Source organism: Tupaia chinensis, unplaced genomic scaffold, assembly GCF_000334495.1.
Source record: "Tupaia chinensis unplaced genomic scaffold, TupChi_1.0 Scaffold000529_1, whole genome shotgun sequence".
Taxonomy (NCBI): Eukaryota; Metazoa; Chordata; class Mammalia; order Scandentia; family Tupaiidae; genus Tupaia; species Tupaia belangeri.
Window position 1 is genome coordinate 579,841 of NW_006160042.1, and position 14,816 is coordinate 594,656.

A 14,816-nucleotide genomic window follows, 5' to 3' on the forward strand; every position below is an offset into this window, starting at 1 on the left:
TTGCGCGCCAATGCCCCAAAGAAAAAAAAAAAAAAAAAAAAAAAATCCTCTCAAAAAAATATTATTTTTTCTTTTCATTCATGTTAGAGCATGTGTGCACATATGAGAGTGAGAGAGGGGTGCTTAGATCTTGGGCACTCACATACATGCCTGATAACCACTGTGGGAATTTGAACCGCAGTTTCCATTTGAGATTCAGCCCATCTTAAGCAATGCAGCAGAGCCAGACCTTTCCTTTTCCTTTTTCTTTCTTTTTTTTTTTTCTTTTTTTCTTTTTGAGAGGTTTTTGCTATAGGGCATGTGCATTTGCCAGAAAGACAGAGACATAGCCATTATGCCAACTGCTGGTCCCACAAAACTTTTTTCTGCCCTTTTCTTCCCCACCAGAAAAGAATCATGCGAGCCATCCTTCTCTTGAGCCCAGCTATCTCCCTGATGGCTACGGGAGGGGTCTGTCCTCACCACCAGGGTGGATGTCCACAATCACCAGCAGGACGGCCAGGGCACAGCAGCCTCCGCCGGCTGCCGTCAGCATCTTGCACGTTGTCCACAGCCCCAGGAACTCGAAGCAAATTTTGATTCTGCTGGCGTCCTTGGTCTCACTGTCCTGAAAGCACAGAGGGACTCACTAAGCAAAGCCTTTCAGGGCTCCCGGGCCATCTCCCTGCTCCAGGAACTGGCTTCGGTTGGCTCAAGTATGATGGAGGCACAGTAGGGCTTAGGCAGGAGAGTCTAGCTTTCTGGGAAGTGAGGCAGCAAATCAAGTGAGGGCACTGGAGAGAAGAGAGGTGGTGGAAAGAGAGAGAGAGAGATAAGGAGACGCTAAGGACTTTTTTTTTCCCCAAGAGGTTTTATAGGACGTGTGTACTTGCCAGAAAGACAGAGAGACAGAAAGTGAGAAATCACCCCCCACAGAGGATGGCCATGCCACAATCCCTTCTCCATGCAGCAATTTCTCCTCCTCCATTCTCCTCTTGGGATTTTCATGACTAGTATAGTTGAGAATTTGTTTGTACATTTATTGGTCATTAGTATTGCTTTTTCTATAAATTGGATCTTTATATTCTTTGCATTTTTAAAAAATAAACTTTTTTCTTCCATTTTTTAAGAGAGATTTTTGCTATAGGGTATGTGTGCTTGCCAGAGAGACAGAGAGAGACAGAGAGACAGAAAGTGAGAAATCACCCCCCAGGGGGGATGGCCACGCTGCAATCCTTTCTCCTCCATTCTCCTCTCAGAATCTTGGGCACGTAGGACACACACCTGGTGTGAGTTTAAAGCTGCCGGGGCCAGCGTTGAACTGCACTCGACTACATGGGAGTCCAGTTATGCAACCGTTATGCCCTCTGCTGGTCCCAACTTTTTTTTTTTTTATAAGAGAGACTTTTGCTATGGGGCGCATGTGCTTGCTGGAGAGACAGAGAGACAGAAAGCGAGAAATCACCCCCGGGGGGAATGGCCACACCACAATCCCTTCTCTTCCATTCTCTTCCTGGGATCTTGGGTACACACGCACAAGTGCCCAGCATGTGTTTCAAGACTGAACCATGAGTTTGGGCCATGTGGGAGTCCAGTGATGTAACCATTACACCATCTACTGACCCCTACTTATTTAATTTTATTTATCATCACTATTGTTGTTTTTAAGTTTCATGCACTCACCAGAGAGAGACAGAGAGAGAGAGAGAGAGAAAGCTGCCAGTTTCAGACTCAAACCGCAGTCAGCCAGGTGAGAGTCCAGTGTCCTTAACCACCACTCCTATGCTCTAGGTCTTGGTGCACGTACTCTGATTCCATGCATATGAAATTGAGAATTCAGATCTGAGGAAGCTTACCACCCACCCACCACTTACAAAGAAAAGTACTCAAAGGGGTATTGCTCAGCCAAAAAAGGGAACAAAACATTATCATAGTAAGCTACAAGAAACCCCTGCCATTGAGTATGATCTGGAGAGTGGAAAGAAATAAAAAGTCCATTCGATGTTGGCTTTCTAATATTTTCTTCTGGGGCCAGTAAGTAGTATGGTGGTTAAGGCACTGGATTCCCATATGGCTGACTAAGGTTTAAGTCCTGGACCTGGTGACTTGAAAATCGCAACAAATATAGAAACAAATAAGTGTTTTGGGGGAGCAGCAGATAGCATAACAGTTACGTGCCTGGACTCCCATGTAGTCAACTGTGGTTCGAGTCCTGGACCTAGCAGCTTAAAACTCGTGCCGGGCAGGAACCAGCAGTTAGCGTCATGGCTATGTTGCTGGACTCTCACATAGTCGACCACGGTTCGCGTCCCGGAACCGGTGGCTTAAAACTCACACCGGGTGCATGTGCGTGCGTGCCCAAGATCCCGAGAGGAGAATGGAGGAGAAGGGATTTCGGCGTGACTATCTCCCCTGGGGGGTAATTTCTCGCTTTCTGTCTCTGTGTCTCTGTCTGTCTGGTGAGCACATGCGTACGCGTCCTATAAGAAAAACCTCTCAAAAAAAAAAAAAAAAAAAAAAAAAAAAAACGCATGCCAGGCACATGTGCGTGCATGCCCAAAATCCCGAGAGGATAATAGAGGAGAAGGGATTGCAGTGTGGCCATCACCTCTGGGAGATGATTTTTTTACTTTCTGTCTATCTTTCTCTGTCTCTTTGGCTAGTGCACGTGCCCTATAGCAAAAATCTATAAAAATATAAGTTTTTTTAAAAATTATCTTCTAAGAGGCACAGGTTTAATACCATAGGATTATGATCCTCTTTGTTTTGTTTTTAATTTTGCTATAGGGCATGTGAGCTCACCAGAGAGAGACAAAGACACAGAGAGAGAAGTCATCCCCCAGAGAGACCACACCGCAATCCCTTCTCCTCCATTCTCCTCTCGGGATCTTGGGCATGCATGCACATGCGCTTGGCATGAGTTTCAAACCACCAGATCAGAACTCAAACTGCGTAGTTGACCATGTGCAATTCAGTGCCTTAAACTCCTTGCCACCTGCTGGCCTATAGTTTTTATTTTTTGGAGTCACATGCTTGATGTTATTGTAAATAATATTTACATAATTATAAAGTATTATGAGTTGTTAATATTCCTTATTAGTTTTTTTTTGTTTTAAGAGGTTTTTGCTATAGGGCGTGTGCGCTTGCCAGACAGACAGAGACAGACGGAGAGACAGAAAATGAGAAATCACCCCCCAGGGGGGATGGCCACACTGCAATCCCTTCTCCTCCATTCTCCTCTTGGGATCTTGTGCACGCATGCACACGTGCCTGGCATGAGTTTAAGCCACCAGGTCCAGGATGTGAACCGCAGTCGACTACATGGGAGTCCAGTGACATAGCCATTATGCTAACTGCTGGTCCCCAAATATTCCTTACTAGTTTTTAAGAAATAGAATAACCCTATAGGCATTACAGGGATTACTTAGCGTTATGGAACAACTATAAATTTATAAACTTTGACAATATAAAAATGTAAAAGTGGAGGAGTCCGACCCGGTGGGGCTCCAGGACCCATCTGAGCCCTTTGATCTTTGAGCATCGCTTCTGGTCGGTTCAGTAAGTTGGCAGGGCCGCTACTGTATGCCCCCAGACCTTGGAACAAGCTTGGGTCACTTAGCATGTTGGCAAGGCCGCTTGCTATTCGCTCCGGGACTGTGATAGCCTTGCTGGGAAGTGATCCCCCTCTGACTCCCCGATATATTACTATAAAAGAATTACATAGTTTTCCCATACATATTTGTAGCAAGATTTCCCCAAAATTCCCCGACCGCTCCCCTTTACCCTGACCACTTACTGATAATTACAACACTTCATTGGGCACAATAAAGGGTGTGCTAAAGTTCTTCTTGATCGTTGGAAGGCCTTTCAAAACACATTTATATAAACTTAAAAATTACCTTTTAGGCAGAAACTGACCCAGGACACCCCTGCCTCACTGTAGCTAATGTTCTAACAAAGTACATGACAGTGGCGCCACAAGCACAATAAGAATGCCTAGGTGTGCCACAAAGTTTTCCATTAACTCATTAGTCACTTCACCACCAGTAGAAAGGGTTGTATTCCTGCCCTCATCAAGTGAACACTAACTTCACCCTTTCAGGATAGGTAAATATATTAAAATTCTTTTAAATAAATTTTAGATCTCTATAGAATTATATAAACATCATTCTTTATTGAGAGCCATAAGAATTAATATCTGTACTTGAGATTTTCTTTGTTTGAATCACAACCAGTAACCGCAAGACGGCTGCCGCCAAGTACTGGCTGATAATTAACTGCCTGCTGGAGCTGTTCTCCGAAACCACACTCCCAGAACAGAAGTTCCCAAAAGCTTGCTTACATCAATCAATTGTTCAATTGTATCGATGATTAATAGATCCACCGTTAATTAAAACCTGAATAGAATCTTTTATCTCAATTGTTAAAACTTTATGAATTGATCATTAGAACACGTAGCCCCTCTCCCATTTACTTGCATGTATCCCATTTTCAATAAAAAGGCACGGTGATTCCTAGCAGTTGTCACTCCTCAGAGAGTGATCCTAGAGGAGTGTCTGACTTAGGACATGCATGAAAAAGCACGAGGCCTTTGTCTTCCTTTCTTTCCAGCGTTGCCTCCGTCGAGCCAACCCACCCCTGCCGAGGCTGGTCCCTGGCAAAAAGTATATTACAAAACATAGATGAATTAGAGTCAAAAGAACAGAACAAAAAAGTCCAATTTTGGGGCCAGCAAGTGGCATGGTGGTTTGGGGTGCTGGACTCCCACATGGCCAACGAAGGTTCAAGTCTCAGACCTGGTGGCTTGCTTTCTCACTTCCTCTGTCTCTCTCTGATCAAACTGGAAAATAATAATGATAATAATAATAATAAATAAAGTTAAATAAAATAATTCTTTTTTTAAAAAAAGTCTAATTCCGGGGACCAGCAGTTAGCGTAATGGCTATGTCTCTGGACTCCCACATGACCGCAGTTTGTGTCCCGGACCTGGTGGCTTAAAACTCACGCCAGGTGCGTATGTGTGCGTGCCCAAGATCCCAAGAGGAGAATGGAGGAGAAGGGATTGCAGTGTGGCCATCCCCCCTGGGAGGTGATTTCTCACTTTCTATCTCTCTGTCTCTCTCTGTCTGTCTGGCGAGTGCATACGCCCTATAGCAAAAAACCTCTGGAAAAAAAAAGTCTAATTCTGATTTCCCTGATTTTCAGAAGAGAGCAAAAAAAAATTCTGGGGCCAGCAGGTGGCATAGAGGTTAAGGAAGCTGGATCCTACATGGCTGATCGTGTTTCAAGTCCTGGTTCTGGTGGCTTGAAAATCACATGCCTGTGTGTGTGTGTGCACAAACTCCTGGGAAGAGAGTGGAGGAGAAGAGACTTCTGCATGGCCATCTATGCTACCCCACGGGGGTGATTTCCCACTTTCTCTCTCTCTCTCTGACAAGTGCACGTGCCCTATGGTAGAAACCTAAACAGAAGAATAAAGAAAATCCTGTAAAAAGTGATTTGTTAAAAATCACACAAAATAGGGACCAGCAGCTGATGTAGTGGTTATGTCTCTGGACTCCCACATGGCCGACCACCATTTGAGTCCTGGACCCAGTGGTTTGAAATACATTGGGCGTGCGTGTGTGCATGCCCAAGATCTTGGGAGAATGGAGAAGAAGGGATTGAAGTGTGGACATCCCATCTAGGGGGTAATTTCCTACTTTCCCTCTCACTGTCTCTCTCTGTCTTTCTATGTCTCTCTCCATTGAGTGCACACATCCTGAGGCAAAAACCTCTTTAAAAAATTTAAAATAATAAAGGTTTGTGTATTCTACATTTATGAAGATGAGCACTAGAAGAACTAAAATATAAAATATCATTAATAAATACTGGAAGGCAGGAGGTGATGTAAAGTGTTCAATTTCTCATCATTCGGGACCAGCAGATGCCATAATGGTTATGTCAGTGGACTTCCATGTAGTTGACTGGGATTGGACCTGGACCTGGCAGCTTAAAATTCACACAAGGTACGTGTGCATGTGTGCCCAAAATTCCAAGAGGAAAATGGAGAAGGGATTGTGGTGTGGCCATCTTCCTCAGAGAGTAATTTCTCACTTTCTGTCTCTCTCTGTCTCTCTGGAGTGGGCACATATCCAATAGCAAAAAATCACTCTTAAAAAAAAAAATAGAGGGACCAGCAGTTAGCGTAATGGCTATGTTGCTGGACTCCCACGTAATCGACCGCGGTTCGAGTCCCAGACCTGGTGGCTTAAAACTCACACCAGGCGGAATGATAACTTGGCGCCAGGCAAGTGAGGTGGTGGTTAAGGCGCTGGACTCCCACATGGTTGACTACTGTTTGAGTCTCAGACCTGGCAGCTTGAAAATCACACCAAGCACATGTGCGTGTGTGTCCAGAATCCCGGGAGGAGAACGGAGGAGAAGGGACTGTGCTGTAGCCATCCCTCTGCGGGTGATTTCTCACTTTCCTTCTCTCTGTTTCTCTGTCTCTCTCCAGCAAATATATGTGTCCTACAGCAAAAGCAATGAAAAGTTGTTCCGTCTTACAAATGTTTAGGGAAGTATAAATTTTAATCAATTCAGATTTCAGGATTTCAGAATTACTATTAGGTGAACAAAATTTAAAATAGTGATAAATTCAGTTCTGATACGGGTAAGAGAAATAGGCACCATCTTTCACACTAGTAAAAATATATAATACATATAAAAAATAATTTGTGGGACCAGCATATGGCATAAGGGTTACATCATTGGACTCCCATGTAGTCGACTGCGGTTTGAGTCCCAGACCCAGTGGCTTAAAACTCACACTGTCGGCACATGTGCGTGCATGCCCAAGCTCCTGAGAGGAGACTGGAGGAGAAGGGATTGTGGTGTGGCCATCCTACTTGGGGGTGATTTCTCACTTTCTGTCTCTCTGACTCTCCGGCAAGCTCACATGCCCTATAGCAGAAGTCTTTTTAAAATTTTAATCTGAGAACCAGTAGATGGCCTAATGGCTACATCACTGGACTCCTATGTAGTCAACAGCAGTTTGAGTCCCAGACCTGGTTGCCTAAACTCACGACGGGCGCATGTGTGTGTGTGCCCAAGATCCTGAGAGAAGAATGGAGGAAAAGGGATTGCGGCATGGCCATCCCCCCTGGGGGGTGGTTTCTCTCTTTCTGTCTCTCTGTCTCTCTTTGTCTTTCTGGCGAGCGCATGTGCCCTATAGTAAAAACTTTTTTTTTTCTTTTTTTTGTGAGGTTTTCGCTATAAGGCGTGTGCGCTCGCCAGACACACAGAGAGAGACATAGAGATAGAAAACGAGAAATCACCCCCCAGGGGAGATGGTCACGCCACAATCCCTTCTCCCCCATTCTCCTCTCGGGATCTTGGGCACGCACGCACACGCGCCCGGCGTGAGTTTTAAGCCACCGAGTCCGGGACGCGAACTGCGGTCGACTACGTGGGAGTCCAGTGACATAGCCATTACGCTAACTGCTGGTTCCCATATAGTAAAAACTTCTAAAAAAAAATTAATTTGTTAATTTCTTCCATGAAAGAGAGAGGGAGAGAAAGGCACTCACAGCAGAGCACCCATCCTGCAGTCTAACCAGTTGCAGCTAGCCTGGAGCACAAGAACACACGCTGGGCGTGTTCAGGGAGGTCCTGAGACTTGAACCCAGGATCTTCCCATTTGAGTTCAGTCCCCTTATCACCTGGCCCCAGAAATATACATTTTATGGAGCTTTGGGGAAATAAATATATGCTATAAATATTTAAGATGTACATAGCTTGTATCCTTGCCTCTATTTCACAGAAATAAAAGTCTGGTGGGATAGAATATTCACTGTAGCTTTGTTTATAGTGCCAAAATTGGAAACAGGGGGAAAAAATCAGAAATGGGGCCACCTGAGGTGTCTGAATCCCACATGGCTGACTGCAGTTTGAGTCTCAGACCTAGCAACTTACACTCTCATGTTCCCTCTCTCTCTCTCTCTGTATAGCAAATAATAATTATTATTAACATATTAATTATACTAGTATAATTAATAATAATTAACAGGGTGGTTATATTAATATAATAATTGATAATATTGATTACATCAATATAATTATTAATAATAATAATAAATGAAAAAAGAAACAGGTGAGGATCCACTGGTAACAGAATAGTTGGTTAAATTGGGACCAGCAGTTGGCGTAATGGCTATGTCACTGAACTCTCATGTAGTCGACCGTAGTTCGAGTCCCAGAACCCGGTGGCTTAAACTCACACCAGGCACGTGTGCATGCTTGCCCAAGGTCCTGAGAGGAGAATGGAGGAGAAGGGATTGCGGTGTGGCCATCCTCCCTGGGGGGGTGATTTCTCGCTTTCTGTCTCTCTGTCTCTCTGGCGAGCACATGCACCCCATAGCAAAAACTTCCCCAAGGAATAAAAAAAGAATAGTTGAATAAATTATGGCATATCCATAAAATAGAATATTATACAATTACAATGTATATTAAATAATAATGTATAAATAAAGATTAATAAGGTATTCATTTATGAAGATGAATATATAAAATTATTTTCCTAGATAGAATTGCTAGTCAGAAAGTACAATAGAAGGGGGGAACCTATTCATAATAGCAACAACAACGAAAAATGCCCAGGAAAAAGGTAACAAGATTTCTATAGGATAAAAATATATAGTGCTTCAGGCTGACAGATAGCGTGGTGGTTGGGGCACTGGATTCCCACATAGCCGACCATGATTCGAGTCCCGAACCTGGCGGCTTGCTTTCTCACTTTGTCTTTCTCTCACTCTGTCCCACTCTGGTCGAATTAAAATAAATAAACGTATACATATAAATATACAAATAAAGTTAAGTAAAAAATAATTCTTTAAATATATATGTATATATTGCTGGGTCAGCCCTTGGTGTGGGGTTAAGGTGGCTGGATCCCACATGGCTGACTGTGCAGTTCAAGTCCCAGCTTAAAAAAACTTACCAGGTATGAGTGTGTGTGCCCAAAATCCTGAAAGAAAAATGGAGAAAAGACTATGGCATAGCCATCCTCTCTTGTGAGGGGAGGGCTTTCTCATGTTCCCTGTCTCCAGTGAGCACATGTACTCTCTTGCAAAATTAAAAAAACAAACAAGACTATAAAGTGCTATTAAGGAACATGAAAGAACATCCAAGAAAAGACAATTGTGAACTTTCCCTCTCCTTATCTATACATTTGTCACAATTCTAAAAAAAAAAATACCAGCAGCAGCCCAAGAGCATGGTCCCAATACCTTAAAAAAAATTGCTACAGGGCACGTGCACTTGAGGGAGAGAGAGACAGAGAGAGAGGGAGAGAGAGGGGGAGGAAGCACCACCCTCCCCACCCCCCACCCCTGTGGTGGGGGATAGCCATGCTGCAATCCCTTCTACTCCATTCTCTTCTCAGGATTTCGGGCATTCATTCACATGCAGCCGGGATGATTTTCAACCTGCCGAGCCTGGAACTTGAACTATGGTCAGTCCTGTGAGAGTCCAGGACCTTAACTACTATGCTACGTGCTGGCTCCAGCCATGATTATTCTTATGGTTCTTCAGACTGAAGGCAATTTGCAGTGTCCTGTGCAATGTCCACGCATGAGGGGGTCTTCAAAAAGTCCATGGAAAATAAGTATTATGAAAAAACTAGGCATGGACTTTGAAATGTTTTTGCACTAAAATAAGATTTGTTTGTTTGTTTGTTTGTTTTTTATCCTTTTCAGTCTTTGCTGTAGGGCATGTGCACTTGCCAGAGGGAGAGAGGAAAGTGAGAAAGCGTCCTCTAGGGGGATGGCCACACTGCAATCTTTTCTCCTCTATTCTCTTGGGATTTGGGGCATGCACACACAAGTGCCCAGTGTGATTTTCAAGCTGCTGCATCCTGGACTCAAACTGTGCAGTCCCCCATGCAGGATCCAGCTGCCTCAACCTCCACGCCACCTGCCAGTCTTATCTTTGTACTTTTTTTTTTTGGAGAGGTGTTTGCTATAGGTCATGTGCACTTGCCAGAAAGACAGAGAGAGACAGAGAGACAGAAAGCGCAGGGGGGATGGCCATGCCTCAATCCCTCCTCCTTCATTCTCCTCTCAGGATCTTGGGCACGTATGCACATGCGCCTGGCAAGAGTTTAAGCTACCGGGTCCAAGACTCAAACCATGGTCGACTACATGGGAGTCCAGCGACATGGCTATTACGCCAACTGCTGGTCCCTATCTTTGTACTTAATTTAATTTTTCTACAAAAATTTGAAGTCCCCTCATACATAATGGCACTTAGTTTTATAAAACTCTAGGCTATTAATATTTTCAAATTTATCACTTGTATTAAGTGTACCGAGGCTTGGTGAGACCTTATGACTCCCATAAAAAAAAAAAAAGGCAAAAACCCAGCTTCAGGGCTAGCAGGTGGTCTGGCAGTTAAGGTCCTGGACTGCCACGTGGTTGACCCCCAGTTAGTAGTCCTGGGCCTGGTGGCTTGAAAAATCACACCAGTCATGTCACGTCTGCATGAGTGCCCAAAATCTGAGAGGAGAATGTAGAAGGAGGTTGCAGTGTGGCCATTTCCCTTGGGAAGAGGAGTGATTTCTCACTGTGCCCTATGGTAAAACACCCACACCCACACAAAACGCCTTCTAACTGGTGGAACCAGGTTTTCTAACCCAGATTATGAGGGTCTTTCTCTCAAGTTCCCTTTGTCCCTCACTCACAGTAATACACCCATTTAAGAACAACTGCGACACGACAAGAACTCGATTGATAGGAACAGCAGTAAGGTCATGAGCAGGTCAAGGAACAGGAAAGAAGGAATTCCGAAGGAGGGATCCGCAAAGGCTGCAAGACGACCGTGGAGCTGGGCCTTGACAGACGTTTGCAGGCTTTGGGGAGCTGCCAGGATACTGACAGCTGTGCCTAAGGATGCTGTGGTAAGGCAAGGAGTTGGCCAGGGAAAGTTGGCTTCCAGTCCTGGCTCTGCACTAGCAGCTGTGAGATGTGAGAAGGTCGTGTCCCTTTCGGAGGCGTGCTTCCTCAGGGACTGGTGCAGCCGGACGGGAGGGGCGGGGTAGGGATCGCTTCTGAAGAAGAGAGCGAGGCAGCCAGGCTGCCGGCTCAGAGGCGTGGATGCAGCCTCCCTCCGCCGGAGTGGCGGGGTTCGGCGGTGCCTAGGGCCGGGTTGGAGCAGATCGTGTAAGTCTGCCGCGGGGCTGTCAGCAGGGCTGGGGGCGACGGGGGCCTTGGGGCAAGGATGCTTCTGGAAGAAGTGACCTTGGCGCCCCGGGGGTAGGAGGGGGCACGCTGGTGTGATGCAGACAGGTCACCGCGGAGCAGGCACCATCGGGTCTGCACTCTGACCACGAGAGGGCGCTGCGTCCCAGTTGAAGCCGGAGATGACCCGCCACCCGTGCGTGCAGTTCAGGCTAACCTTTGGCCCCAGGGGCGCAGGGTTGGGGGTACCCGCGGAAAGCCGAAACTAGTGGAAATGGTGGTGGGGAGGCGTGGAAGACTGGGACGCAGCCTGTACTAGAGCTGCAGCTGCCCTCCAGAGCGCGGAGAGGTGGTGGGGGTGGAAGTCTGGAACTTTCTGGGCCCACCACATGCCAGGCCGGATCTCCTCTCCTGGAGCCGACGGGCATGGGGGTGCAGATTAGGTTGGCATCCTCGCCTTTGAGTCTTTCCCTGAGACTCCTGAGATGCGCTGGCCGCCCAGAGCTTAGGGACTCGGGACAGGGGGGCGGCGGAGACAAAGCAGCACAGCAGGAAACGCCCTCCTCTCCCCACCTCGGAGCGGGAGGACGCTGGCGGTGGCGGGTGGTCCTGGACCAAGCTCGCGCGGTCGCCTGTGCGTTTCTTAGCCTTGCTCAGCCTCACATTCCTCCTGTGTTTAAAGCTCCCTTATAGGGATGTTGTGACAATTAAATGCCACAAAACGTTGCCCAGGGTGTTCTGGGAAGTGTGGATTGACACTGGCGTGGGGACAGGACTGTAGAAAGAGGCTCCAGTCTCTCTGCCGCCCACACCTTGAGAGCCCCAGCAGAGGCTGATCCAAACCTTGGTAACTTTCCTCCGCATGCCTTGTATCCCTTTTATTTCTAAAGATGGCCCTCTGTCATTCATTGCCCCCTTCTGCACCAGGCGCCAAACTAGTCTGGAGGGGGCCCGGCAGGTGGCAAGGTGATTAAGGTGCTGGGCTCCCTATGGGTACCCAGCGATTCAAGTCCCAGACCTGGCACCTTGCTTTCTCGCTCTGATCAAATTGAATAATAATAAATAAAATAAATAATTCTGTAAAAATAAAAATAGTAGCCAGCAGAAGAGATTTGAGCTTTGGCAGGTAAAATCCCTTCAGGTGTTCAGCTGTAGTCCCCCCATGAATGTGGGGGCTCTTGGCTCTTTGAGACTGTCAGAATGGAGCCAGGCCTCTTGAAGCTCATGGAAGAGGGGCCAGCGTGTCCCTCCTGGGTCTGCCAGAGTAACCCTACTCTTCTCTAATCCTTGAGGGTGGAGGACATGTCCCTTCAGGAAACAAGTTTCTCAGAGACCTCACTGGAAGTTGGTCCTCACCTGAGCAGTTCTGTCAACTGTCCCAGCCCTCCTTGGGGACCCAGGGTCCCCCAAAGGCCTCCTTACCTCAGGACACAAGCTCTTTCTTGCTCTCAGGTGGGGGGTCCCACGTCGAATGAGCTCTCCAGGCTCATATGCACTCCTTTGGTCTTGTCGAACCTCACCTCCCCACTTCCGTTTTCACTCATGTCCCCATGACTGTGACACCTTGCCTCTGAAAACCACTGAATGGATTTTTAGCAGTCAGTGGTCTTCCTTCCTCGTTTTCCTCCACCCCCACTGTGGCCTTTTTTTCCTCCTTTCTCTCCACCTCTTCCAACTTTGTATTAGAACTATGCAGATTAAGGAGCTGAGAGGGCTGAAAAAAAACGCCCCTTGAATTTTTTTTTTTTTAATCTTGGGGGACAAAGATTTTTCCCTCCCTCGCTAATTCACAGTAAGGACAGGACTCACAGGGGGTAAACTAGAGGGTACAGGACAGAGCGTACTTCCAAGTAAAAAGAAGGGGCCGGAGTAGGTGCTGGTAAGAGTAGGGTGGGGAACAGGGTGCCCAGGCTGAAGGGAACAGCCCCGAGCTGTGAAGGAAGCTGAGAAGGAGGGGAGACAGGAGTTGGGCAGCCTAAACTGGGTTAAGAGGAGACTGTTCCATGCTTCAGTGGTCACCGAAGGCTGGGGAGAGTGGATGGTTATTTCTAAATCTGGGGTTGTGCACTTGGATGGCAAGAGTGTCGGAATTATGAGCTTTGGGTTCTAAGTCCTGCCAGGCTGGGGCAGGCCCTGTGCAGAGGGGACCCAGCATCACAGGAAGCCCTGTGGTTCTGGAGCAAACACCAGCCCATGCCAGGTCACCCAGGAGTTTGAGGGGGTGTTAGGAGATGTGGGGTCAGGGGAAATTTTCATGACTAATCTAGATTCATTCTCCCCCTTGCTAGTCCTGTTATTATGGTACTCTGGGGTCCTAGAAACAGTGACGTTAAAGTAAAGGCATTTGAGGCCCCCAAGATGGCAACAGTGAAGTGTCGTCCGATGACACAGGCGTCAGAAAAATCTCCTCATTCCATTGAACTGTTCAGCTTTTGCCATGGAAGGAGTTGATTCTGGGGGCTTGGGAGGTGGGAACCCATGTTGAGGAGGGGTGTCTCTCACCCCATCTCTGTATCTCTCACCACCATCCTGGTCATAGGAGTAGTTACACAGCCCCCAGGACACCTGGCCCTGCAGATATAAACTTCTCTCCTGGGCCTGGTGCCCGGTCTCCCAGTGTCCTTTTTTGCTGTCTCTGTGCTCATGGCCGAAATACGACCTCTCTGTTCCCTAAACTGGAGACTTGTCCATGCTTGCCTCTGTGGGCCGTCTGGAAGGTAGGCTGTGAGGGTGTCTGGCTCTTTCTCATCACTCAAGGTCTAGAAGGCGATGATGTTCATGTGTAGGAAGAGACGTTAAAGATGGGACCAGCGAGTGGCCTGGTGGTTAGGGTGCTGGACACTCCCATATGGCCGACCAGGGTTCAAGTCCTGAATCTGGTGGCTTGCTTTCTCACTTCCTCTCTCTCTCAGTCTCACCCTCTGTCTCTCTCTGGTCAAACTAAAATAATAATAATAATAATAATAAATGAATAAATAAATAATTATTTAAAAAGATAACGAGGGCTGGAGGGGGTCACATGAGCACTCGGAGTTACTTGCGGAACTTCACAGCTCTGCAGAGACCTCAGGGCTTGCAACTGAATCACAGTGGGCTTCCTTCTCACCAGCCTTGCAGTGTCTGTCTCTCCTGCAAACAGTTGCAAACATGGCTTTTTTTTTGTTTTTCTTTTTTTAGACAGCATCTCTCTGTAGTGCAAACCCCAATCTCCTGAGTAGCTAGGACCACAGTGCTCTTTTTTTAAAAAAAAAAAAATCGCTAGAAGGCAGCTGCACTTGCTGGAGAGAGAGAAAGTGAGAAAGCACTCTGCGGGAGATGGTCATTGTGTTGTAGAAACAGACTGTTAAGAAACTAAGCAAGGCTACTCAGAGAGGAGAACTCAGGTTTATCACAGGCCGACTCAGAGCAGTTTAGATTTTAAATTTTGGGCCCTGATTTGGGGTAGGGTAAGAAGTTATGCTGGTTTCTAACAGTCAAGGTCCACGCGATAAGCACGTAGGCACAGGTGATGGATGGCTCAGCGGGGAAAGGCTGCAACACTTACAGACCATGAGGAATTTAAAATTTAGCTTTTTTTTTTTTTTGAGTGTGATGACTCATCCTCTTTAGCTGCTGAGCATT

General features: G+C 46.7%; 1 protein-coding gene and 1 pseudogene across 1 annotated transcript in view; one reads left to right on the forward strand and one right to left on the reverse strand.

The window, feature by feature from the left end:
- CD160 (CD160 molecule) overlaps positions 1 to 12,848 on the reverse strand; it is a 33,584-nt gene extending 20,736 nt beyond the window's left edge. The window contains exons 1-2 of the mRNA XM_006157143.3: positions 12,618 to 12,848; positions 463 to 607 (exon numbers count right to left, since the gene is read on the reverse strand). Coding sequence (XP_006157205.1) covers positions 463 to 535 — 73 coding nt within the window. The 5' untranslated portion in view covers positions 536 to 607; positions 12,618 to 12,848. The remainder of the gene's footprint in view (positions 1 to 462; positions 608 to 12,617) is intronic.
- A 1,036-nt stretch (positions 12,849 to 13,884) lies between these two features.
- The window catches only part of LOC102474731 (ATP synthase-coupling factor 6, mitochondrial-like), a 1,481-nt pseudogene continuing 549 nt past the window's right edge, over positions 13,885 to 14,816 (forward strand).